Source organism: Temnothorax nylanderi, unplaced genomic scaffold (genome assembly GCF_030848795.1).
Source record: "Temnothorax nylanderi isolate EJ_2023f unplaced genomic scaffold, tnyl_v1.0 TNYL_tig0039_pilon, whole genome shotgun sequence".
NCBI classification, from domain to species: domain Eukaryota; kingdom Metazoa; phylum Arthropoda; class Insecta; order Hymenoptera; family Formicidae; genus Temnothorax; species Temnothorax nylanderi.
In genome coordinates this window covers 788,292-815,312 of record NW_027249101.1, presented here as the reverse complement: position 1 = coordinate 815,312, position 27,021 = coordinate 788,292, and the positions used below count along the sequence as shown (strand labels likewise).

Below are 27,021 nucleotides of genomic sequence, written 5' to 3'. Positions count from 1 at the left end.
AAAATGTGTCCACATCAATAAACGTCTCGAGAGATTGTTACCAGAACTCGTTCCTGCTCGATATGTGCACAACGCATGTAAAATACGGAAAAGGAGAGAGAAGAGCAATTTGCATTTTCTACGACGACATATCGTATTTCCGGAGAAAGATGCCCCACGTTGGAGGTTCTCCCTCTTTTTAGGTCGATTTTCGATAAATTTATATAATTTAGCATTTTAGATCTCTAGAGTTTTCGGAGAAAGCGGGACTTTTATGCATCATTTTGCCGATTTATCTCGACAATCATAAAATAGTATCTGAATTTTATTGAAGGTGCGTGAGATTAGCAACAACATATCACGGGGGACGCAGGAGTCGCTGTTATCTTTTAAAATAAAACTCTGCTGTAAACTGACGGGATTGTTATACAATTCGTTGTGTGAATGTCGTGCCACATATCCGTACACGCACATACAAGCTAATGCCTAATATAGAAAACAATATATAAGTGTCAGTGATAAATGAGATGAAAAAAAGCGGTGGCTTCCTCGATGGGGTTATCAGACCCCCTGTGAGTATGTTTTCGTCATACTTATCTCTCCCGCCAACTCAAGACAACAGGGATTGTTATTGACATTGCAATCTCGGCGTCGTCGCGCGCGCACACGACTCCGTTCGAATCACATAACCAGACGGAAAATAAAAAAGAGAGACGATCCTGTCATATTAAAATCGAATCAAAGTTATTATTAAAGCTGACTTCTGCGGAAATTTCCTCCTTCATCTCGCTTTTCTTATTTATATCAATTTTATTTTGCTTTTAGATCTTATTGCTCTGATAAAAACTTATTTATATCGTATCATTTTTTTATCGTCTAGTATATCTTGTTTTTTTGAACTCTTATTTTCTTTGGTACATATATGTAAATGCAAATAGTTATATGTAGCGTATCTATATGTATTAATAGAGACGGGAGACACAGAGAATGCGTCGATGACCGTCACGGCATTAAAGCGCGAACTTGACATTACGCCGCACGTACCTATAACCGACGCCTCCATTGCCGCTCGTCTCATTAAATGGATCACGCCGATAACGAGTTTGACATACCCGGACAAAGGCAGTTCCTTGAAGATATATTAGGTTTCATACTTCTGGCTCATGCACCAAGAACGCTCGCTTCCAGTTATTCTCTCTGATACAGAGTTTCTCAAATCGCAATATGTCACTGGCGGCAAAAAATGTTCATGTTTCTGAGAAAAATATAAGAAAGAAAAATGCGACTTCCATTAATAAAGTTATCTCACTATTAAATCGATAATGAGAATAATTTGTCGTGGAAGAGAGGATTCATAAAACGACTTTAAAATAATAATTCAATTCGATTCGTCGAACATATTTTATAAAAAAAACTTGTGCGGTGAGAATTCCTTGAAAGAACATGTTTAATTACCATTAAGTGAAAATACTGAAAATTAGGTCTCTCCTATTGTATTTTTTGCGATATTATGTAATTATCGCGTTAAGTTATAGCTTAGCCTGCCCGTGGCGTTTTCACAACACAAGGCCACGTAAAATTACAATTGACGTCGTACTGCGCGTCGGGCGGAAACGCGATCGAATTATTATATCGGCGAACTGACTCGTGGAAACTTCGCGATATCGCGTATTGTAGACGATGAGCGTTTATAATCGATAATAGCAGTACGGTCATGTCGAATGTCGCGATGTGAAGGTGCATCTGCGACGATTCGGATAAATATTCATATTTTACTGCCTGGTTACATGAATAACTCGTGCGATATTTAAACCGCCGCGTCACTTTATACATTCGATAATAAATATATTTTTTTCCTAATTTATTACTACCAATATATAATAACGTTAATTACATTGTTACATCACATAAAAGAGATAAAGTTGATAAATAAGGAAAAACGGTGACTGTCATTTAGGCTTAATTTTTTTCGATAGACAAATTTTTTTGTGCATCGCCTCAGAATTTATTATTATATCGAATATATTACAGCGCGTCTGTTGATCATTTTCATTTAACGCATCAACATTTTATTAACGCGGTAGAATTGTGGAAATATCCTCGCTTGAATATCGGCCGTTGTCACTACAAAAAAAAAAAAAAACGAAAAAACACAAATAATACGCGTCTAGACGTTGCACTTTTGCTGCGTTCACTTTGGACGCTTTCGTGCTGAAAGCATCACTCCATCTTTTTTCAACATGTAATGAGTAATAAAGATGGACTGACGCTTTCAGCACGAAAGCGCCCAAAGCGAACTCAGTCTTTGGATCGCAAAGTGCGTGAGCGACGAGTTCGCTGCTGGGAGATAAATTTAAACCGAAGTCTTTTTCATATATAGGATAGGCCGATAACGCGTTATTGAATGCATTCACCCTTAAACGTATATTTTTCCAATTCAGAATAATTTCGTAATAAAAATGAATTTTTAGATATAATGAGAGGAGAGTAAACAATTTAGAGTTATTACACGTAAAAAGGTACAGAAGTCTTAAATATGTTGTTTTAACTCACTTTTTTTATATTAATCGAAAATAAAAAAGTTATTTCATCATTTTCGTGTAACTACATATGTACCTTTGGATTTCTATCTTTTAGTAGCAAAAGTTTTCTGGGAACGTATCAATTAGAACCCCAAAACTTTGTCGACATTCTAAAAATGGAATTAACTTTACGTAGAGGTCAATCGAGAAGAAAGTGGTAATAATTTCTGAGATAACCAGCATATACGTAGTATGGTATGATTTATTATCGTTATCACAGACGCTAATGTGAAAGTTGAGAGGTCGTGGCGTCTACGTACGCAGGGGGTCTTCGATAAACCCGGCGACCCTCTGTTTTCGCAGAAAATTTCGCGCGCAAAAAAAAAAGAAAAAAAAACAGAAACGCACAACTTTTCGATCTCTCGGGATGATGAAACGAGTCTTCGAGTTTATTGATGTAAATGGAAAGACGAAGAAGCAAAACAAATGGGACGAGCGGCCAAACAACCATTTCTTTAACTGCGCCTCGTGATCTGTGAATCTTTTCCTTGTTCTCTTTCAGGCGTTTCATTATGCTCGATTTACTTCAGAAACGTAGAAGCGCTGCGGAATAGGAATTCCCGGTGAATTCGCTAGTTCACGTGTATTATTGAACTCGCGTGTACACGAGCCACGTGCGCACGTGTAAGGAGAACCACTCGTGCACGCGTAATTCAATCTCTCGGGTTTGAACTTGTCTGCTTTTTTTTAGCAGAATGTTCTACATCGGAAGCAATTCTTTAACATCTTTTCTTTTCCGTGCATGTAATGTAGCAGATTGTGCAACAATGCAAATAAAAAACTGAGGTCGTTAAGTGCTAAAAAAATTCACTGCGCATCAGAGAAACGAAATACGTAAAGGAATAAATTTAAACACATTAATTACATGTTTCTCATTTACTTCATATGTAAGATATGCAATGACATATGAATGTGATGCCTTTGTAAGATTCGATTTAACTTTCATCAATATATTCTTCATTTTTTTTATATTGCATGAAAAAAGAATACAAGGTTGAGTAGTCATAAGATTATCCAGCTCCAATATTCTCCATTTAGAAAAAGGCTTAGTCGCCATCTAACGGGCGATTATATGAAACCGATGCGTTTGATAGGGTAGAGAACTGTATGGTAATTATATATCTATATGTGCAAAATTATATAAAACAAAAAATTAGTTAATTAATTTCTACGTTTAATCTTTTTATCTAAAGTTAAACATTTCACAAAGAAGATGTAACGTATGAAATAGAATTATATAATTTATTAATTTTGGTTTGGTGTGCGTAACAGAATATATGTATAATCGTATATTATTTGATATTTCATTTTGGATATTTGATATTTTATTTTGGAAGAAAAAACATATCCTTATACATATGTATAATCGCATATTATTTGATATTTTATTTCGGATATTTGATATTTTATTTTGAAAGGAAAAACATACCTTATACATATGCGGGTGTATTCTTTTAAGAATAAAAATAGCAAATAAAATATACGATATATATAAAATCATGTATTTTATTTATTATTTTTATTTTCAAGAAATGCAGTCACATACACAATATACATATACGTAATAAGATTAATAAAGCATATATTTTTTCTTTTGAAATAAAAAGATCGAATAATATATGATTCTACGGTATATAATTTTTCATTTAATTAATTTTAGACATGTAATGCTTTAATTGTGCTATATTACAATAATACACACTCTAAACTCTCTCTTTTTGCAAAATAATACTCGTCAATCCTTATCATTTACAATGAACCTACCCAAGAACCCAAATGATACCCTTCGGTGGCGACGAAGGAGCGTCTCTCTACCCTCCCTCCTTCCCTATCGCATATAACAAAGGATACTCTTTATTTGCACGATTAGTGCACGTGCGAGACGTATACTTAACACCACTACCACCGGCATCGGTTCCGACATACGTCGAGTTCTCGGGAAGGAAGGCGATAGCCGTCGCGGATCCAATTTTGTCGGTAGATCGAGTTTCGTGCCCTTCGCCGTGCGTGTTAGTATAATATAATAATAGAGTCGCGGGGCACGACGACGGGGGATGGGGCAAGAACGATAAGGAGCGCCGCGTTCTCTCCGCGTGAGATCCTTCCGAGAAGATCCTCATTTTCGTCTGCGCGCTGATTCATCCCTCCGCGAGAAGATCGCGGTTTATCGCAGCAGCATGGAAATATATGCAAAGAGTAGGCGGATTGTTAGCGGAACCAACAGAGCGAGAATTGATTCCGCGAAATTGAATACGCAATTCTCGAGATGAGTCTTCGTTTAAAAATATTACTACTCTCTCCGCGTCCTAGTCTATACGCCAGGTCGATTGAGCATTTTTATCGAGGTTGATGACCTCGATTAAGTTAATGTTTTTTTATGTTTTTTGGGTCGCAGAACAAGAATCTGTAAATAGTTTTTTCGCAAGTCGATGCAATAAAAAGTTATTAACAATTTATTTGTTTAAATTGCCCTAGCGATCAAACTATACATCCTATAAAAAAATAAACTAGAGAAAATTTGTTCCTCTTTTCACGACGAACAAAATGGCGTTTAAATTTTTCCAAAATCTTGATTATTGACGGAAATATGTCAATTTTTAGGTAATTACTGCCTACGCGTCGCGGAGTACCTTAGGCGTGCACGCTCGCGCTCAATTGTAATAAAAGGAACAAAAAAATAAATTAAATTAAAATTAAAGGAGCAAAACTCGTGTGGAGCAAAACAATTGAGCGCGAGCGCGCACGCCTAGGGTACTCCGCGACGCGTAGGCAGTAATTACCTAAAAATTGACATATTTCCGTCAATAATCAAGATTTTGGAAAAATTCAAACGCCATTTTGTTCGTCGTGAAAAGAGGAACAAATTTTCTCTAGTTCATTTTTTTATAGGATGTATAGTTTGATCGCTAGGGCAATTTAAACAAATAAATTGTTAATAACTTTTTATTGCATCGACTTACGAAACAACTATTTACAGATTCTTGTTCTGCGACCCAAAAAACATAAAAAAACATTAACTTAAGCCATCAACCTCGATATAAATGCTCAATCGACCTGGCGTATAGACTATCCCCTTCACGTTTTTAACGGGATTAAACAGTAGTAGCAACGTAAAATTAATATAAATCTACGATTTAAAAAAATCTTGTATCTATAAAATGTATTAAAAGATTAAATAACCTGATCCTGTAATCAGAATTAACGATCTTGATTTTTCACGAATGTTTACCTAATTTTATAAAAACTCTCTCGCGATTCACTTTAATGCTTTTATCCCTACATTTATATTATATGAATCGAAGAGAAGGATAAAGAAGCTTAGATAAAATCATATTCAGCGATGTACCGACTTAATCATTGTCGCACCAAAATTCGTGCATGTTTTTATTCGAATCCAGATAAAGTCCACAGACAATCCAGACAGCACATAAAAATCAAAAGTTATTGCAAACACGTCACTGAGTTGTGTTATCTCTTTCAGACACGCGTTTTAAATGTCTTTTAAACAAAAGTTGGACTTTTTTTCCCTTCCTACAAAGAATATAACCTCGGATTAATCGTAACCGGGCCCGAATGAACGTGCGTGAGGAAAATTCCGTTACGTAAAAGATTTCGCTTTGCAAATGTAGCACTTCCGTCGCCATGTCATCGTTAATTCATTCATATCACGGCCGGACAAAGATCGACGGATGAAAGTGCGAGCGGTCGGTCTTTGCGTAAGAACGATCGAGCGCCGACGCGCGCGCGTCCCTCTCTTCTTCGTTATTCATCACTCATCAGGAATGCCGCGTATCCGAATATCCGTGCGAAAATTGCGCGCGCGAGAATTTCGCGTTTTGCGCACTTTAAAATCTACACGCGTGACGCTCGTCGAGTCGCGATATCGCACGCATCGGTCACGCGCCGCGCTGATCCGGACGTGGCGCGTGGCCGCTTTACGAATGTACGAGGGCACACCGACACGCGCCAACACAAGCATCACTGCACATTAAAACACAGGAAAACTTGTGTTAAATTTAACATACGGTCCACTCAATTTTGGTGTTAATTTAACATAATATGTTTGTGTCAAGTGTAACACTGATACTATGTTAATATTTTCAATTAAAAAAAAATGTAATTTTGATCGTAATTTCGAGTTAATTGGGGGTACAATTAACATAACTTTTATGATGAAATTAACACATAAGAAATGTCCTTTTTATATTTTACAAATGTAACAACTCAAAAAGAGTGTTGATTTTACTCTTATAGAGTAAGATCAGCACTCTTTTTCTGTCAATTTTAACATATTTCATAAATATGTACAAATTGTGTTACTTTAATATATTTTTTAAATTATTTTAATAATTTTACATTTTATATTTGTTTAGTTAACATACCAGATATGTGTTAAATTTATACATGTGAACATGTTTATTATTTAATACAAAAACTTTAATCAGCATATTTTTTCACAAAAGTACACGAATTTTCTGATTGTGTGTGAAAGCAAAACGGACACTATAAATCCAAGTGTGTTACTTCTACACGCATAAACGTCTGAAAATGACACATTTGACTGAAGCTCGTTTTACATGTTTTGTTGCATGTTAATTAAATTAACCCGTTTAATCGTATCAAATTAAAAGTTAATACGTTCAACCGTGTTAAATGACGTGATTTAAAACGGCAAGAAATGTGTAAGAAGAGCTTCAGTTAAAATAACACACTGGATTTGGAGTGTAGTATCGCGGAGAAGCTGCGAAACGAGAAATACCCAATCTCCTCGAGATAATTGCCGATTATTTTAGAGATCGCCTACTCTCGGATTTCGCGCGGATTTCTCTTTATCTCGTCACAAACCGTCACCATTGTATACCTCACGTCTTGTATATCTTAGAAGCGATTAGATAGACAATCTTGTCGATCTTTAGAGTGTAAAACGTAGCGATATAACCGAATAAAGCGTGACTTAGAAAGCGGTATATAATACAACTTGGTTTTTCTATTGAAAAATTGTATTATTTACTTGCAAGAGGATGGAAGTAGATAGGATAGTAGAAAAGGGCAGAGTTTTAGGATCGCGTTCTTGATATCGAGATATCGACGTTCGTGTGAGTTTTATAGAATATAAATTTAGAAAGTGGAATGTAAATTCCTGTTAATTTATCTACTTTCCACAAAATTTCATAACCGCACGACATTAACGGACGAGTCGAAAATGTACTATCGTCTTATGCAATATCGTAATATTGCAATGTGAAGTAACGACACCTCGCCCTCGCCATCGACATCCCATAATCTCGGCATCGATTTTGCTTAACCTTGAGACAGTCTAGTCTAAAAATACAATAAAATGATTGCACGCTGTATTTTGTAACGACGTGAGTACTTTCTTTTTAATTATAATGGCCTTTTTGTCGTTGATTCATTCGAGAAATAAATAATTGAATTGACGTTTAGTTCAATTAAAAATATTGTTCTAAAACTTGCGCCTTATATTGCACATCTCGTTTCACGAAGAAACGGAAAAGAAGAGAAGAAAGAGGGCTTTCTGGGCGTATAGGTTATTTACGGAAAGCACAAGCTGGGCGTTCTTTTTAAAACGGCACCACCGTTCGAAGCTCAATACCGTGAAAATAATCGATAGTAATAATATCGCTCAATTTCTAACGTTTAGTCTCCCCTCCCCCTCTTCCATTACGATCATTAGTCCGCCGTAAATTGAAGCGATTAAGGCGAGTTTAAAGTGAGGCTAAAATTAGACTAAAAATAGGCTAAAAATAAAGAACGCCGCCGGCGACGAGAGGAGGTGGGGAGGGGAGAGCGATTAGGAGGCAGTCTCAGGGTGTGCCTACCTTTGCTAACGTCGTATTTGGCGTCAGCGAAGCGACGCGCGTCGCGGAGGACATTTCGCACCGCGTCCGACGTTGGCGCGAAGTCCGGATCGTCCGCGTCGAAGGACACGCTTTCCTCGAATTCCGTCAGCGTCGTCGTCTCCGTCATGCCGCGCCGGTGGCGGTGTACGGATGAGGGACGAAGGACGGATATGCCTCGGCCGCCTCGGCTCTCTAAAATCGGCGGACAAGAAGCGCAGGCCGTGAAATGTCACGTCCACCATTTATGCGGAATCGTAGACATTCAAATGTACGCTGCGGAATTTCGTTATTACAAAGGATTATGTAGAATATCACGTAATTTTGATTACTCAGAGTATTCAAAGTTTTGGATACATTCATTCTCCGCGCGCCGTCCTTCGTTCGATCATTTTGACGACACGCTTTCGCGTTTCGAAACGGCGAGCGGAGTGAAGTTGGCGGCACATGGCGCGATTACGGGATTATACAAATTGCGCAGCGATAATTATTACCTGTTAACGATGGTGCGAACGATATGTCACGCCGACATGCTCAGGCTCAGCTTATCGTTGCCGTCATCTTCGCGACATTCGTTATCAGTTAGGTTTTGCGGAAGATTCAAGGATCTGTCGTGACGCTCTTTCTTTCTCTCTCTCTCTCTCTCTCTCTCTCTCTCTCTCTTTCTCTCCTTCCCCTTTTTTCGATGATCCGCGCGCGACGACAAGCGGCTGTCGACTGACACCTGACGTGCATTATCGCACGGAAAAATCGCCGCTCGCTGACGAATGGCGCGCGACTGACTTCAGGACGATACCGCGTGCCGCCTCTCTCGGCGATCTGCGATTCGCAACGAGATCGAGCAGCTTATTCTCAAATCCCATCTTTTCTTTAATTCTCTTAAATCCATGTTTTGATAACAGAGATTGAGATTCGCGATATTTCAGTTTTATGATGTATGTTATTATATTGTTATCTACACGCAAGCGCGAGAAGCTACTGCATTTTATATTTTAAAAATATGAATTTTTCAAAAAGGGATTGTAGCACGTCAGGATATGGGTTGTGAGAAAGCAATACGTAACATAAAGGATTCGTTTAATAAAATAACTTCAAACGTATACTATACTACGTGCTCGACGGTTACTAACTTCAAATTCGTGATCGCTTATTTAAAAAAATTAAAAAAAATTACGACGAGAAGAAGGACCTTACCCTGTAAACACCTTTAGGTTTATCTATCACAAAATAGAAAAAAAGACAAACAGAGTTCTGCTTTGTACATGTATGTGTTATATGTATTCATATAAAAATAATACTTCTTTTCATCATTTCTGTGGAATAAATTGTGTATTTGTACAAATTATGCAAAGTTCGATTAATAATAAATACATACCTATTTTTAACATTAAATCGATTCAAAAACTCGTAGGTTTCCTGCTATTGTCTTTGTTATTCTATAGATAAAAGTCTTACCAAAAATATAAAGAAGCTTTTTAATTTATCTGATTAAATATATTTATTCTATTAGCGCGTCATAATCATTTAGCAAAGATAAATGCTCAGGCAATGTACTGTGTTAAAATTTTTCGTTCTATTTTACTATAATTTAGATTATATTGTATTTAGTACCTAATAAAGATAATATATCTAATAATAATATAATACAAAATATTTTAGATATAAGAAAATATTATACATATATATACCTATATATATATGTGTGTATAATATTTTCTTATTATATCTAAAATATTTTGTATTATATTATCATTATATTATCTTTGAAAAATTTAAAATCATATAAAATGATATGTATGTATATACATACATATGTGTTTTATATTTTTGTTTTATCGGGAAAAAAATATATGAAAAAACTGAACTGCGAAAATCTAACAATTAAAATATTAATTAAATATAAGTGCTAGAAAAATATCTGCGCAGATCTCGCTGGAACAGAAGATAAAATTGTAGAAAAATAATTTGTAAATGATATATCAATTACAATATATTACTATGTAATATTGGATGCATTTATCCGCTCCTCGTACGCGTTCCAAAGTTCCCTTTTGTATTCTAAAGTGGCCTTCAGATAACCGTCAGGCGCCTCCGTGATACCCCTCCCAACGACTGCTAAATCAGCACCGGCATTGATAACAGATCGCGGATCGTTATATTGTTGACCTAACCCGTCGCCACTTTTGGATAGCTTGACACCGGGTGTCAGTTGGAGCAGTCCGGGTTGCGCCGAAAGATTGGATTGGCTCACTAGGCCTACTACCAGATCGGAGGCTTTCTCCGCCATCGAGACCGCGCTCTTCGGATAATCGCCGGTGGTCAACGCACCTTCGCAAGACATCTCGGCGACCAGGAAAATGCCACGGGGTTCGGTGATATTCTCCACACTTTTCTTCAGCGTGTCGATGACAGACGCTCCCGATACCGGATGCACCGTGATCAAATCGGCCCATTCGGCAATCTTGTACAAGCCATGTCTGTATTGCAACGATACCGTGTTGCCAATATCGCCAAACTTGCGGTCTTCCATCAATAAAAACCTGTGCTGCTTCGCCAGTTTCTTAAGCCGAAGAATAAAGCTTTCATTGAAATCCTCTATGATGTCCACATGAGTCTTCAGCACGGCAATATGAGGCCCTGTAACGTTTGCTAATTCCAAAATCGCGTCCACTTCCTTTAGGTCGGCCGCTAAGCAGAGATTAGTTTGCTTTGATTCCATTAGCTCCAGCAGTTTTGAGGCCAATGGATTCATTGTTAATTTTGCGCGTTTACTATATGGCAGCTCCAGTCTGTCGTCTGGCACACCTGTAGATAAAAGCAATAGTTATTAAGATTGGAACAAAATTAGAATGTAGAGTGCTCAGCATATTAAAATTATAAAATATCTATTACAAATAATTTACCTCGAATAGAAACGCTCGGTGCCCGATTTGTTGCCAGGTAATCATCAACAACCTTGAACATTTCAGGTGTGATCTTTCCAGCCTCGAGGAGATACTTCATAAGTTGCGTAGTCACAAACAGACTCTTGACTTTGAGCCCATGATTCTCGAGATTCTTTCTGCCACCCTGCTCCCTATCGATTACCACATAAGTCTCTGTCACATTCAGATTTTCCTTCTTCAAGGCGTCAACAGTTTCTAAAATGCTACTACCACTCGTGATAATATCCTCAATGATCACGCAAGTCTCACCAGGTGAGAAGGCACCCTCAATTAACTTCTTCGTGCCATACGATTTTGCCTCTTTTCTCTTCATCAACATGGGAATATTTTCCTCCGCCGATATCAGAGTGGTTAATGGCAGGGCGGTGTACGGGACACCACAAATTCGGGACACTTTCATAGGATCGTCCACCAGTGTCCACAGAGCTCTCGCTAATTTCGCCTACGATAAAGAAGAATGAATTAGTATCCTTTACATTGCACAGCGTAAGCAAACTTCCGTCAAATTTCAATTAACTCAATTGAAAATTAAATTTAAAATTAATTCAACTGGCAAAAGTGCTTACAGCAAAATTTCTGATTATGTAATCGGTTGACTGTAATTTAATATTTTTTTTGTGTCAGAAAATTAGTACCTTTATCCCTCTTGAAAAAAGTAATATCATCTAGTGAGTTCATCAATCATCAATTAAGTTAACCAGAGTTTAGTCAAGATTTCTGATGTCCATTTCTACCAATGTAGGCTAACTTTAATCTCGGTTTAATTTACTTTTTATCTTCTTCTAGTTTTAAGAATTTGAAAAAGATAAAAAGCAAATTAAATCGAGATTAAAGTAATTCTGCATTGATATAATTCTACAATATACATATCAAGATGCTCACATATGTATACTTACCATTAATTTCGGATGAGAGATTATTATACGCAGGTCAAAATATACCGGAGTTTTTAGGCCGATTTTCGTCTTAAATTCCCCGAATTTCACGGCCTGAATCTCGTACAGTTCCACAGCTAATTCTTTCAAGAGCGTCTCCATGTCGACTGTAATTATAGCGATGCATTAGAAAATTTTTCGTGCGCAAAGTTAAACATTTGACGATGACACCGCGGAGACAAGTAGCTACGAAATGTAATTCGAACAAATTGTATTTTTTAAACTCGTTATTATCTTTATGTGACAATTATTTCTGGATATATTTTTTGGAGATTTTATAGCAAACATTGTAAGTTACGATGTTACGAGCAATAAGCTGGATTTTTGGGGAAAAAGAAAGAGAGAATGTTAAATTAAAAATCTAACCTATATTTCTTGCTTGTACGAACCATGTGATTCACGTGTCGGTGATACCATCCCAGACCGCGTTCGCTTTGGGCGCTTTATCGTGCTGAAAGCGTCAGTCCATCTTTATTGCTCATTACATGTTGAAAAAAGATGGAGTGATGCTTTCAGCTTCAGCACGAAAGCGTCCAAACGTCCAAACTCCAAAGCGAACGCTGCAGCCCCACCATGGCACTATGGCAGTTGCGCAATTTTTCGACGCATGTGCAAGAACGTAGCACAGTAGTGTATTATGGTGTATTATGGGCCAATCCGGCCAATTCCTTTTAGGTGACACAAGTCGACACAAACATCTCTATCCTTCTTGGCATTCAATGAATAACAAAGACAGAACGACACTTGTGTCGACTTGTGTCACTAAAAGGAATTGGCCTAATATGTACATCTGATTAAAAAAACTTGGTATCATTACACTCATAGAAATAAAATAAGAATATTAAACATAAAACTTTTTATAAGATAAATAGCACGGGTTATTGGTAATAACGAGTTTATTAATACTATGCAGCTGATTTATTAAATACCAATATTTGTTGCAACCGCAGAAAAACTTAACAGTATTCCAATAAAATTATACAAATATTAAAATATATTTATATAAATTAAATTAAATTGTTAATATTGGAAAATTAATACAAAATTGAAATATTAACACATAATAAACAAGTAAATTTAACCGATTTAATTAAATGTTTAAACAGTTAACTTTCTAAATAAAACATTTCTAAACTTTTTGAACAAAAATGTTAATATACGATTATACATTATACATATATAATTACAGAAAAAAATTAATAACTGCATTAAAATAATGTAAAGTTGGGAACAAAATTATAGAATATTTCTTTGTACCTAAAACAAGTGCTAAATTCATAATACAAATTCAACTTTTAATCCTAAATATATATGTATACTTTATATGTAGCGTTTAATATTTTCAAGTTGTTGCGTTGGGTCTGCAGTTAGCCTCCACTGAACGCGACAATAATAAAAGTCATATACCAGAAATCTAAATAAATTATTCGATCAATCTGATTAAATATTCTTCTTATTCTATCAACGCATCATTATAATTAGTATGTAACTTGACAAAGATTGCTGAGGCAATGTATTTTGTTTTAGAATTTTCCATTTTATTTCAAACATATATATAAAAAGTATATAAAATGCATATAAAATATATAAAAATAAAATATGCAAAATATATATATCTAAAATATTAACATATTAATTATTAAAATATTAATAAAGTGTAAGTAATATCTGTTAGAAAAACAACTGCGCAGATCCAGAAGTTGACCGCCAAGTATAGATTCATTTTTGTTTTGATCCCATAATAGCTCTAGCTGCTAGGCATATGGCAGCTTCGAGACTGATGGATTCGTCGTTAATTTTTTACTCATTTACCTTATGCAGCTTTCCGTCGTAAAGTCCCCGAATTTCATGACCTGAATATCATACAGCTCCACGGCCAATTCTTTCAAGAGTGCCTCCATCTCCATCTCGAAAAACTCGATCTCGACCGTAATCATTACCGACGCAAAAAGTTTTTTCGTACGCATAAGTTAAAAATTTGACAGTGACTGCGTGACAAGTAACTTTGAAATGTAATTCGACGAGCAAATTTGATTTTTCAATTCGCTATTAACTTTAGGTGACAACTACTAACAATTACTGTTATTTCTAGACCTTTTTTTGAAAATAACCAGAATTTTAAACTGAGATATTATGGAATAGATAAAAAAGATAAGATAAATTTTTGAAACAAAAAAAAAATGTTAAAAACGTAAAATCTCACCTGTATTCTCTGCCATTGCTTGCGTGAGCTGCTATGTGTCTACACGTGTCATTTTTTTCTTCCTCTACGCACAGTTTAGGTCCTCTCTGAAAAGGAGGAGGGAGATCCGGTTCCAGGCTCATCTAAAAATGCATCTCAAGGTTTCCATACAAATGAAGTCCTATATGGCCAATATCGAGTGAAAGTACGTATCATTTAAATGAATACGAAATTACATATCAAAATAATATATTGAAATAACACATGGCAATTAATACATAAAATGATGATTATCAGAGTAAAGAAATCCAAAAAATGCCAAGTTTAACGGCATTTTTCTAATCAGATCAGCTCGTTCTCGTCAAATCGGGTTCTCTGCTCGTCCTGTTACAGATTTACAATTTCAAGAGAAAATAATGAACTTAATAGTATATTATAGTATTATTTACATGCGTACACGTGGTTGCTTTGACGGGCTTGTGCTTAAACATAACACGCGTTCTTTTGGAGTTTATATTTTACTTTCTTATTATTTTATGCATGCTAATATTAAATGCCATATTTTAAACAATTCGATCACTGCAATGACCAATAAGAATCATCATAACACAATTAATTAAAATCTTATTGCGTATATATTTCAAATAATTCTCTCTGTCTTTCCTTCTCTCTCTCTCTCTCTCTCTCTCTCTCTCTCTCTCTCTCTCTCTCTCTCTCTCTCTCTCTCTCTCTCTCTCTCTCTCTCTCACACTCACTCTCGCTTTTGATATATAAAAAAATGCATTAAAATTATTACAGGTGATTAAATTGTTAAAACGATTATAGATTGCTGTAAAAGGGCAGGAGGCAATGAATTATACGATGTAACGCTACATTTACAGTAACACAAATATATTTCACTTTTATTCGAAAACAACGAACGCATCTCCAGAGATCGCGGCGCAATCTTCGTGCGACCGCAAAACGCATACTTTGCAAGTATTCATGCAAGTGTTCATGTGTGTATTATATGTGTTTGTGCGAGTTGGACATTCTATGTCTCCTCTCAACACACCCGCTCAAGTATGTTAATAGTATTACCACGACCTCCCCTGATTTGTTTGCGAAAACGAATAGCGAAATGTACGTACGAGATGTTATAAAGACGTAGAATTTATAGGTGGAAAATAAGAGTTTAAAAATAATAATAATTATTATTGTGTGTTTTATAATACATAGAGGAAAGTCCCCTATGAGACAGGATCCTAATATGAGATATGTTAAGCTAAAAGGCCCTATATCCGTTGATCCCACCATGAAAAAACCCCGCCATCTCATATTAGGATTCCTCATAATAGGGAACACTTTCCTCTATATATATTTTTTTTTTCTAAAGTATTTTAAGTTTTTTATTTCCAAATTTTATTTCCTACCTCCTTTTAGTTGATTACGGCCGCTGCTTCTCATTTTTCATTTTTCTATTGGTTTTTGCACACAAATCAGCATGTGATTATTAGTTGCGAAGACAAATGAAATCTTTATAAGTAATCAATGCCGCAATCGATAATAATTCCTTTAATTGATTATCGTCAAACAATACGGCGATACAGGCTGTTATGAGACTTTACCTATAGGGACTTCATACGTTCTACATAATGTAACGAAAGTTTTACAGAATTCAGAGTGTTTTAAATTATGCTGTGCGTTCACCTGAAAATCTTCTCCTTTTTCTTATTTCGAGCTTGCAACGTACTTGCTTAACAAAAGTCAAGTACATGTCTAAAATTCTCAAAGTTGCTCGAAGTGAAAATATTCGATAAAAATGTTTGCTTCGTTTGTCATTAGTGTTCATTGTCTTCGACGAGTACACGCTTTGTAGGCCGTTACACGGTAAGATAAAACTATTTTACGGCATTTTGGTTATTGAAAAAGTTGTGATAATCCTGTTCTCAAGATTTATCTCGAATCTGCGTACCATGAATTCTTCGTGTTATTGTGGGAGGGTGCGCCGGATTTTCGACGGTATTATCAACTTATTGATAATATAGACCTTTTAAACTAATCCAATTTGTCGGATTAATGTGTATCATTTATAGATATATATACCGGTCGTTTCCTTAATGCCTTGATATTCAGAACCCTTGGTACTGTACAAATGCTCAGTAATGTCCTCGTTATCATATCAGTTGTTCAGAGAAAGAGATGATTAAATTCGTAACTTATAAATTGCATTTTAAACGTAAAAAATCGCAATATTTAATTTATATTACTATATAAACCTACTTGAGGTTATATATATTCAAAATAATCTTTGCAAGTTTCGAACATAGGGCGGCATTCACAATCGTTTCTTGAAAAAATTTTTGTTTATATGTGCATTTACATATATGTATGTTATTTATAAATAAAGAAATATAATAGGAATGTGTTACTGGATTACAAAAATTTGGTAAATGTCCCAACTCTTATAGGATAGCTTCTTACAAAGACTGTATAAATAAATGTTCACCAAGAAACGACAACGAATACCGTCCACTTTTGCTCGGAATACGTTCATGGACATCCCACGTGAAATCCATATATTACACTCGACTAGATTAAATAAGTCTCTCTACTGTCTTTTTTTATCGGCTTACCGCGTTTTCGTGCCTTCGCTCTGAGCGCGAACGCTTTCAGACTCTAACGCTTATGAGATCTAAATACAATTACAATATAATTAATTTCAATTCTCAATGGCCAAGTTGATTGGACTCTAATTTGATATAATAATAACTTTCTACGTACTCCGCTACTGATTTCTTCCCCCAAAGTTCGTATATAAACCCTGCTAAAATTGCGCCGATTATTCTCGACCTCGACGCTACCGGGTGGCCATGACCGAGATGTACATATTTATTAGATACTTTTTGTAAAGAAGTCTGTTTCTATTTTTAATATAATGTTACTTTTCCTTTTTACATTAATGAGCTTGGAGTTGTCCTAACGATTGGTTTATATGATTTTTATACATGAGGATGAGAGATGAGTATATAAGTATGTATAAATTGTAATGATAATATTTTAAGAGTGTTATTTCTGTGTGATAAATATATGTGATTTTACTGCATTCGGTTGGCCACCCCTGTCCCTACTACTATTTAAAGTATTTAAACTTATCAGAAAACCGTATCAAACATTTTTCAAGAATGTATAAAAACTCTGTAAAAGAAACCGACGTGCTCTAATGTTAAATTTAATTCAAATAATTAAAAACTTACACATCCTACTCTTCTTTACAATAATTTATGTAAATGACAAATAATTTTAATAAAATTTAATTTTTTTTTTTATGTAAATACGTATTGTGTATTAAGTTAATATTTAATTTTCGGAACCATGCCAATATGCCAATAAATTTAACACTTAACGTCCAAGACAATCGCAAAGTTAATTGACATTTTAAGTGCAACAATTTATATAATAATTTTATTTAATTTTAGTACATATTTTGTTAAGATTTCTTTTTCTATAAGGTTCCAAATATTGTTTTATATAATTTATAATATTAACATTTATAACATTAGATCTGAGAAGAGCACGTCAAATTCTGTTAACGTTATCTCTTGGAAAAAATCGTTATTCTAAAAAAATAAGAACAAACAGAGATGTTTATGATTTCGTTGAGAATTCATTGACAACGGTTTTTGTCGTTAAAAGAAATACTACTTTCAACCTCGGAAGTAAATCGTTATCGACAAAATCTGTCCGCTCTATAAAAAAGATCTTACGGCTACTCGTCTATTTATCTAATTTGAGGAATTGTTTTGTTGAGGCCTGTACATTTGGCGCATCGTTAGCGTTAACATTATTTTTCGGAGCTATCAATTTTTACGTGTGTGCGTCAGTTAAATTATTCCTTTTGCAATCGTCTCATTAAAAGTGAGTTTTAATGGAAAAACTATTGCGTATCTTGTGCTCACAATTTCCTCGCAATTAGTTAAAACATAAATTCTTATACGGTATAGGTATGCATAACTCGTCAACAAAAATATTTCTGTTAGCTTAACAACAATCAAGATCGAGCAATTAATATTCATTGGTAGAAAAGATTACAATTAAACGTGAAATATTTCTAAAACAACTGCATAAAATAGACATCTAAATTACACGAATAATTACAGACGTGTGCCTCAACAATAACTATCGTATCAACAATAAATTCCGATAATGCATTCAGCATGAGTAATAATTTAATAATTACTTTAAGCCTCGTACTTTAACGATTGTTACATAACGGTATATTGCTCTTCGAGAGGCAAAGTTTAAAGATATTAGCATCCAATTGCATCCAAATTATATAAATTTAAAGCTTGAAAACACAATACGTTAAGTATTTATCTAATACTCTCAGCTGACGATTTAGCAGAGATAATATCTTTCGTTAAGTCTGATAATAATTATGCAATAGTGCAATTCTTAAAATCTCCTGCAAAATGCAAGTATATATAAGATGTTCTGTAACATCTTGGAGTTCTTAGACTCTTCGATTTGACGTATTTCCAAGAAGCTAAAAAGATACTTATATAATATTTTTTCCGGAGAATATCTGGTTTATATAAGTAATTAGTTATTCAATATACTGTTCGCGAATAAAAGTAAGAAAAAACACGATATATTAATGTGATATTTAATATCTAGGTACAAGTAAAACAATCGGAAAACGTCGATGCCGACTACCTCGATTGTTAAATGATTTTGTAAGAAAATAGGCCTATTGATAAAACACGTGATCGTAACTGCAAATGACTTATGAAGAAATTATTAACATCGATTAGAATAATTAAAATTATTTAAATCAATTGACGACGATCGAATTTATATATTTCATGAAGAAATTATTTCTAGTTAACACAACAAAGACGAATATAATTTGATAAACTATAGAAATTCAAAAACGATGGAATCGTTATTTTTTCAACATGCGCATTCTTTTTTATACTTTCTCAATGAAGAGAATGTGTTAATTGCGCTTGAAATTCATGCTTGTCGTGCTCCATTAATCACTGTGTGATTAATCATCATTAATCATTCTGTAATTTTCCTATCACATTCCTCTCAAATATATCGTAGCTTTAATCTACGACCAAGTATCATCAGATAGATGAGAATCTCGGTGCAAATCTCCACCGTATCAACCTTCTAAATTCTTAGGACAAACCTTGCCTGGAATCGATCATAAATTTCGTTTACGCGAACGAAATTTTCTTCAACTTGTCAGTAATCGCTGTTCTCGAAGGATATTCGGCATAGCTGAACCGACATCCCTCAGTCACGAGAAATTGTTCCGATCAGGATTCAACGTCCCGACGAAATTTATTCGTTCGACATGAGCTGCACGCTGTCGTCGGCCGATCGGTGAAGTCGTCGAACTTCCGACAAGGAGCGAATCGGCGTCGGATGTAGTAACGAGAAGGGATGAGAATGCCGATCTAGAATTAAAAAAAAAGATAGCATATGGAAGTAATTCGAAGTATTCCAGATTTATCGAACCGTAGACAATTTTTCAATTATAGAAAAATGTATATGTATACAAATATATAATAGATTTATATAGTAGAGGAAAGTCCCCTATATATATATTATGAGATAGGCTCCTAATATGCGACAGCAAGGTTTCTGCTAAACTAATAGGCCCTATCTGTTGGTTCCACCATGAACTTATTACCCTTGGGATAAAACCTATTTAGCGGAAAATTCATTGTTTGATCGTGCGTGTAGTCGTTGCAGAGAAAGAAATTGTGAAATTGGATGTTGTCAAGTGCCATGGATATGAGTCTTTAAACCTTGTTTATTATATAATTAATAAATATTTGGCAATAAGTTCTGCATGCAGCGATAGAGTAAGGTCGTATTAATAGGAAAATACGGGATATGTTGAGTTGCTCAATTGTAGAGATTAGATTTGGTGAGAGAGATCGCGAAACCGCAAGGCGTGGTGCTCGTAACATGAGATACTCAGGGTACTCCTGGGTTGCTGGAGTATGAAAGTTATTGTATAATAATAAAAGAATAGAAAATACTATATTAACGTTAAGGGAAGGTTTATACGAATTTATAAGACTGTGCTAACCTTGATTTGAGGGGGAAGGGTGGAGGGGGAAGATTAGGTACAATATTGAGTATAAGTGGGTTTACGATTGTTGCAAATATGCTTCTCCATTACATTTGTCTTTCAAAAACTTTAAATAAAGTTTTTTAATTGCAATATGATGTATTTTGCACTTTATTAGCGATTTCCCGAGGTCTCTTATATTAGGAGCACACTTTTTCGATTTTTTTGAAAGTTTATTTTTTACATTTTTCTAATTTTCAGAAAAATCAATATTTAAATTAAATTTTACATTTCAGCATCTTAAAGCTTATTAAATTCCCTTCATAATGACCTACTATATTTTTCAATTCTGCCCATAAACTTCCGGCAATCACACAAAATAGATGTGGTATCTCATAATCGGGGTCTTTCCTCTATTTATCTATTATTATATGTATATCTAATTGTTACGTGTGTGCGAGAGGAAAATTTATATATGTTTATAAATCATCATGTATATGTGTAATTATTATTTATAAATGTGTGTGTGATTAATATATATCCGGTTATATATTATCATATATATTATATATAATGTTGTATTGATCCGATTTTATCAGTAAGATAGAAAGCTATAACTTTCCTTCGATCGCTCACTCTCAGGAACCTTAATTTAATCGGGTTAAAAGTGGAAAGAGGCAATATACATATATACATATATATGAAAAGGAGAGAAGGAGAGATCGCGAGATCGCGCGTGTCTAGAGTCTAGAGTGCAATGTCAAGGTTGGACGTAAGTGTCTCTCGTGAACGAATCGATTTGCTGAAGCTCCGATCTATACTTTCACAGTATCGCGTCGGCGTTATTTCACCTAGACACGCGAAGAATCCCACCTACTTCATCGATTTGATTAAACAATGTCATTTTCATAGTTCTTTCTTGTATAATTTATCATTACTGCAAACATTGCGATTCTTAAAGGAGAGAAAGAGAAAGAAACATTCTAGTTACAAATGTATAATATAAATAAATAGGTAGTAATCTTTCATCCACAAGAGTTTCAAATTTTTAATCATTAACAATTAGTTTTAGGTAGCTTTTTAATTCATAATTTTTAAAGCGAGTATAACTGCGTTACTGTTACATTCATAAATATCTCTTTGTCATAAAATTCCTATTTCTAATATCAACTGACAGTTGACAATATCATTTTTATATAAATATAATTTGTTCTTATACGATTTATAATTATGTTACATAAGTATCGATTTGGAGGAAATAAATAATTTTAGTTACAAGAAATAAATACCCGAGTAGCAAATTTCTATCGATTTTTAAGTAATTTTAGTCACAGTTTTTCTTTAAATAACTTAAAATGAACGTTGTGTCGTATCCTAAATATCCTCGTTAAAATTCTCACCTCTAATATCGGTCGACGTCTCGCTCCTCGAGAGCTCGTGGTCGTTACCGCGATGCGAGGGTGTCTTTGACGGGCTCTTGACTAGGAGTGCCGCATCATTTTTGCCCGGGGTGCTTTCATCCTGATTGGGAAACTGGAAGGCCGTGGAATTGGGCCACGAAGCCGGTGGTGGACTGCGGACCAGGTGCTCGTGTACCTGCGCGAGTGTAAGCGGATCCGTGTCACCGTATTCCTGAAAATACATGTCTTTTCATACTTCTTCTTAAACACGCTTAGAAAGATATATATGTATATATAAAACTTCTTTCAAAAGGAGTATAAAATACTCTTGAAAACACTTATCTCTTTCTTCCTTTTTACACTACATTTCAAGAAAGTTGGCTCATTCTTTATCATGTTCTTTTTCAATTTTTGCGCCCAAATATAACTATCCGCGAAAACTGGTCAATTATTTTATTTTCATTTAAATTCTTTAGGATTAGACAATTTGGAACAGTTATGAAAATTCCACTACCTTCTTTAAAAGTCATGATGGTAAAAAAGGCAAACTATTTATATGATAGTTTGTTTTACATTGTCTATGTATAGAAATAAATGTTTAATGTTTTATTAAGCTCGTGAAAGTTTGACGAGGGAGCTCACCTGCGACATTAGAATCGCATCGTCGGACTCGGACTCCTCGATCGATTCCACAAGGCTCTCTCGACTTGCTAATACCTGCATAATTAGAGAAAATTTTACATACAATTACGTTGATATATATTACGGAGTAAAGTATGAAGCATTAACAAGAAATAAAAGAATTCATTTTACTGTTGTAATGTTTCTTTTATAGTTTTTTTTATAGTTAGAAAAATTTAAAGCCAATTGCAAGAAATTATAACTTTTTAGGTATTAAGCTTTAATTAAGTTCCAAAAGACTGAATTATAATAGAAATCAAGAATAGGCATTTTTTTTTAATTAAAGTAAAGCAACGTCGCGAATCATTTAGAATTCCAGCAATTCGCGAAATTGTTTGAGATTGAAAAATTTCACCAAAAAATCTGTCTTTTTTTATGGAACGGAATAATGGTCGGGCCGAACCTGTAAAAAAGGATTGTCCTGACGACTCAGCCTGAGTGCTTCCATGTCCTGATCGATGTTACGCGTTCTACCGGGTGTCAGGGTCAGAATCGAGTGCGAGGGTGACGGCTGACAGGAGACGACAACGTCCACCGCTGTCACGCTCAAGGTCGACGGAATTCGGGACATCGTGCTGTCATTCTCCGAGCCGCTCCGGCGACAAGCATTCGTAATAATTGCTGCAAGCACAATATTGCTCGTGCTATATCGATCACGTGTGCTGTTACGTGCGAGACGCAACGATTTTATAAAATAAAGGTAGGCAATTGTCCACTTATAAGACTTAATTTGGCACAGAGCAAGCGACGAGTCGAAGGTGTAATCGCTTTAAGAGACGACTAAGAACTAACTCGAGCAGTTTAAGAGAAATCCTCTTTTAAAAAAATAAGTTGAATTTTGGTTGATACGTATTAACCAATAACGCAAAGCGTTCTAATGTCGGAAGTAGCGATTGGAGCGGCTTTTTAAAAGAACAAGTAAAACAAAAAGTTTGGTGTATGACACTGTTAGGATGGAACTAGTCGTTTATAGTTGTTGATTAGGAGATACAGAAAAAGAATTTTAGATTAAAAGTAATAAGTGAAAGTAAGTGAGTCACGGGGTAAGGGGTCTAGACAAATAACGGGACTTAGGTTATCAGGGTTTAGTTTTTATATAAGTATGTTGTCTGGAAAAATTATCTTGAAAGGATTTTAGAAATGGAATTCATAAATACGTGAGATATTGAGTTGCGGCACGTAACAGCGCGCGCGTGTACGCGTGTGCTTTCATTAACTCAATATAAATAAACAATTCTCTCAATCAATATATAATTTTATTATCTGAAACTTTGTTTTATTAATCGAACACATGGGGAATTATTCTGTCACGACGCGTAATTTATTAGTTAGACCTTCATTTTGCTATTTACATTCAGAAAACATGAAGTAACTTTAACGAGATTTAATGTAAATGTTGGCGTTAATTAAAACTTTCTGCGATTTTAACAAATGAGTTGTATAGGTAAATATTATTAAATAATTTCCGTTTTAATATTTCTGTATTAAAATTCCTAAATTAACTACGTATCATTGCTTGAGATTTTTTGCATTCGACAGAATTTCATCCAACAGAATATATTTAACGCTTTTTAATTTAATTAATAAAACAATAATTAATTAACGAGCGATAAGAAACTAAAAATCTCACAGATTTTCGTGTTAAAGAATATTTAGAGATATATCTTAAAGATAAAGAAATTTTATCAAGAGTCAAGGATATCTCACCAGGAGTCTCCACCCTGGGCGCTCGTTTCATCTCTTCGTCTTCGTTAATCTTCATCCCTACCGCCAGTTTTCTCGATTTAAATAGATTCGTTAGGAAAGCCGCTCCTTTGCGTTTCATCCGATCATATCTATGCGCGCTTTCGGACGACACGTGTATCATAATTCGTCTGTAAGTATACAACATGATATAAGTTACAGTTATCGTGTAATCTATAATTCCAAATATAATGTTATATAGTACATATAATACACCTTCGGACGACACATTATCACATTACTCGTCCGAGATTATTATACATACATATACAGAGGAAGCGGAAACATAATTATCAATTCATAACACTGCGTATAAAATTGCGCAAAAAAATTATAAATATTTTGCTTAAAAGAAAGCGTTTTATTATAATCTGGTATAGATATTCAATAAAAATACTACAATAAAGTATTATGAATATCTGTCGGCAGAAATAAAGCGAGAAATCAATCTACAACAATCGTATGGACAAAGGGTTAATTTCCATATTGTTCCCGAGTTACAAAGAGAGACGCATAATAATTCGCTGTAGGTTGTAATATAATAATTTTATATCGCAATGAGACACGTCAATAATGTAATAAGACAAAGCGATAGACGTGCCGATAGACTTACACCGCTTTCACTTTCAACCCGTCAATCGCCACAGTTAAAGCCAAGCAATCCCATGACGTTTAGAGTATCACTCCCGAGAATTTTTATTGGAAGAAAAGATCTACATACATATATATTTATCAAAAACTGACGTCAAAAAGATAACGGTTATAAACAAGCAGTGCCGAGACGCGCTACCAAGTGAAAACTCGATGGAATCGAAGTCGTTGTCAAATATGCGAGCAACGTCGGATCTGCAATCCGAGGAGTAGCGTACTGCCAACTGCAGTTGCGGAAGGGTGTGCACCTACTCCTGTGCAGAAACTCGCGCAGCTGCAGCTGCCAGCGAGAGAACGGAGCTTGCGCGCGAAAGGGGGTGGGTAAGAAAGGGAGGGTGATGAAAAAGATGAGAACGACGGAGTCCTTAAAGAAGCAAAGTGACAATATTATCTCTTTTTTTTATTTCGTGGGCTTCAAAGGCCTCAAAATCTCGTGTTTGTTTGATTAAGACATGGCTTCTTAAAACATCAAGGGGTTGAAAAGGAAAAGAGAAACGTGAGCTTCGCGGAGGTCGAAATTTTTAATTGGAAGCGTAAGACGCGTTGCCCTTTACGATTTTGCGATTTCGATGTTTGCGTGAGATAGTATTCAAATTGTAAAAGTGCATTATTAATATTAATTTACATTACAGATTTAAAAATTACACGATTATAAGGGTTGGTGATCAAACGTTAAAAAATGATGGATGACAAATGAAAAATTTTAATCGCTTTTTAAGGAATAGCGTTAAGAAAAGACAAACAATCTCTCAGATAAAAAAAGAAATTCGAAAGATGATACCAAATATTGCGAATTAATTCCTAGAGTTCTCAAATCAACCTACACATACACATTATACATGGGGTGGTTGAAAAAGACGGGTACTTTTCCAGGAGTGCGCCACGTCGTACTCGTTCGATCGATCGCACGAGACTCCGTTATACAAGGGGTGGTTGCGATACATGCTGTCGGTTCCACGTATAATGTGATCAGTAAACTTACGAAAATTAAATGAAATTTAATAAAGTAACGAACAAAATTGCGATTCGCCTCCTTCCGCCTCCTCCAATAAGTAGTAAACTTATAACGTAATCAGTGATGGATGTATATATACACAAGGTGCCTCATCAGTCACGCTGCCTCTTTCTTTTAACAAATTTTGAGTTACTTTTACCTCCGAAAATTTAAAGGGGCTTTGCAATAATTACAATTTTTTATCGCTGTTAATATTAGATATATCACTTTCAGTTCAAAAATTGTATTATAAATTATACATAAAGGACTGCTTCACGCACAAATTAAACTCACAAAGTTTCTATTGAAATAAGATATCCTTGAAAGTAACAATAAAAGTCAGCAACGAGGTTTTATCATTTATTTAAACTTAAACTTTTGTTTGTTTCATGTAGACAACATCTCTAATGTTTCAAGGGTATAACAAATCAATCGGGAGTAGCATTAAATGTGTATGGTGTGTGTTCTCTATAGAAACCCCTGGATAATGATTCTAAACCCCTCGAGTAATGCACGATTATTAAAACTGCACGTGGCTGATCAATCTGATCAGAGCTGATATTGAAACTCCGTCCGAGCGACTCGCCGTTCGTCCACCGTTTCGCTTATCGGGCCTAACTTATCGGGGGCCCAGAATCCGGACGATTCTCGAGAACTATTTGCACGTTTCAGAGACACCAAGAGACGATCGGCGACATTCAGCCGAGCCATTTCACGCTCGTTCCAGTCCGTATTGGTCCGTAAACACCGCGCGATCACTAGCAATCACTGTGACATTTGTAGTCGCGTCGCAAGGGGGGAAAGCGGAACTCGATATACCTTTTTCGACAGGTCCATTGTCGGATTGCCTGAAAGCTCGCGCACCTGCCGGCGATCCATCCTCGCGGACCTCGCGTTGCGTCGCGATGCGTCGCGACGCCAACGACACAGAGGTGCGGCGCACGCGAGAGAGGGTTCCGACCGGCGGCACGCCGGTCCTACCCCAGAAAATCAAAGGAAGC

General features: G+C 35.4%; 3 protein-coding genes across 5 annotated transcripts in view; all 3 read right to left on the bottom strand.

Annotated features, from left to right (window-relative positions):
- Pino (protein pinocchio) overlaps window positions 1-9,110 on the bottom strand; it is a 44,152-nt gene extending 35,042 nt beyond the window's left edge. Inside the window, exons 1-2 of the mRNA XM_071704187.1 lie at window positions 8,914-9,110; window positions 8,402-8,614 (exon numbers count right to left, since the gene is read on the bottom strand). Coding sequence (XP_071560288.1) covers window positions 8,402-8,549 — 148 coding nt within the window. The 5' untranslated portion in view covers window positions 8,550-8,614; window positions 8,914-9,110. The remainder of the gene's footprint in view (window positions 1-8,401; window positions 8,615-8,913) is intronic.
- A 369-nt stretch (window positions 9,111-9,479) lies between these two features.
- Window positions 9,480-12,892, bottom strand: R-l (rudimentary-like). Of its 2 annotated transcripts, none has more exons than XM_071704185.1 (4): window positions 12,666-12,892; window positions 12,261-12,406; window positions 11,323-11,806; window positions 9,480-11,224 (listed from the first exon to the last, which is right to left on the bottom strand). In XM_071704185.1, exons 2-4 carry the CDS (start codon window positions 12,399-12,401, stop codon window positions 10,416-10,418), a joined length of 1,434 nt encoding a protein of 477 aa, XP_071560286.1. In that variant the 5' UTR covers window positions 12,402-12,406; window positions 12,666-12,892; the 3' UTR covers window positions 9,480-10,415. The 2 variants fall into 2 exon arrangements, with proteins under 2 accessions (XP_071560286.1, XP_071560285.1); XM_071704184.1 differs by having other exon boundaries at window positions 12,689-12,892.
- A 2,463-nt stretch (window positions 12,893-15,355) lies between these two features.
- Window positions 15,356-26,998, bottom strand: LOC139771427 (uncharacterized). Of its 2 annotated transcripts, none has more exons than XM_071704178.1 (6): window positions 26,840-26,998; window positions 24,340-24,506; window positions 23,036-23,253; window positions 22,594-22,668; window positions 21,952-22,183; window positions 15,356-19,928 (listed from the first exon to the last, which is right to left on the bottom strand). In XM_071704178.1, exons 2-6 carry the CDS (start codon window positions 24,497-24,499, stop codon window positions 19,813-19,815), a joined length of 801 nt encoding a protein of 266 aa, XP_071560279.1. In that variant the 5' UTR covers window positions 24,500-24,506; window positions 26,840-26,998; the 3' UTR covers window positions 15,356-19,812. The 2 variants fall into 2 exon arrangements, with proteins under 2 accessions (XP_071560279.1, XP_071560280.1); XM_071704179.1 differs by lacking the exon at window positions 26,840-26,998 and adding an exon at window positions 24,989-25,270.
- Window positions 26,999-27,021: the final 23 nt, after the last annotated feature.

What these genes read in the sequence shown, in the direction of transcription:
- R-l (XM_071704184.1), bottom strand. Translation starts at nt 12,716, where the DNA reads ATGGTATCACCGACACGTGAATCACATG. An exon ending in ACCGACACGTGAATCACATG is followed by an intron (nt 12,407 to 12,688) that starts GTTCGTACAAGC and finishes CTATAATTACAG; the next exon opens with TCGACATGGAGACGCTCTTG. An exon ending in TCTCTCATCCGAAATTAATG is followed by an intron (nt 11,807 to 12,260) that starts GTAAGTATACAT and finishes TCTTTATCGTAG; the next exon opens with GCGAAATTAGCGAGAGCTCT.
- LOC139771427 (XM_071704178.1), bottom strand. Translation starts at nt 24,499, where the DNA reads ATGATACACGTGTCGTCCGAAAGCGCGCATAGATATGATCGGATGAAA. An exon ending in AGGACAATCCTTTTTTACAG is followed by an intron (nt 22,669 to 23,035) that starts GTTCGGCCCGAC and finishes CTAATTATGCAG; the next exon opens with GTATTAGCAAGTCGAGAGAG. An exon ending in GACGTCGACCGATATTAGAG is followed by an intron (nt 19,929 to 21,951) that starts GTGAGAATTTTA and finishes TTTTAATTCTAG; the next exon opens with ATCGGCATTCTCATCCCTTC.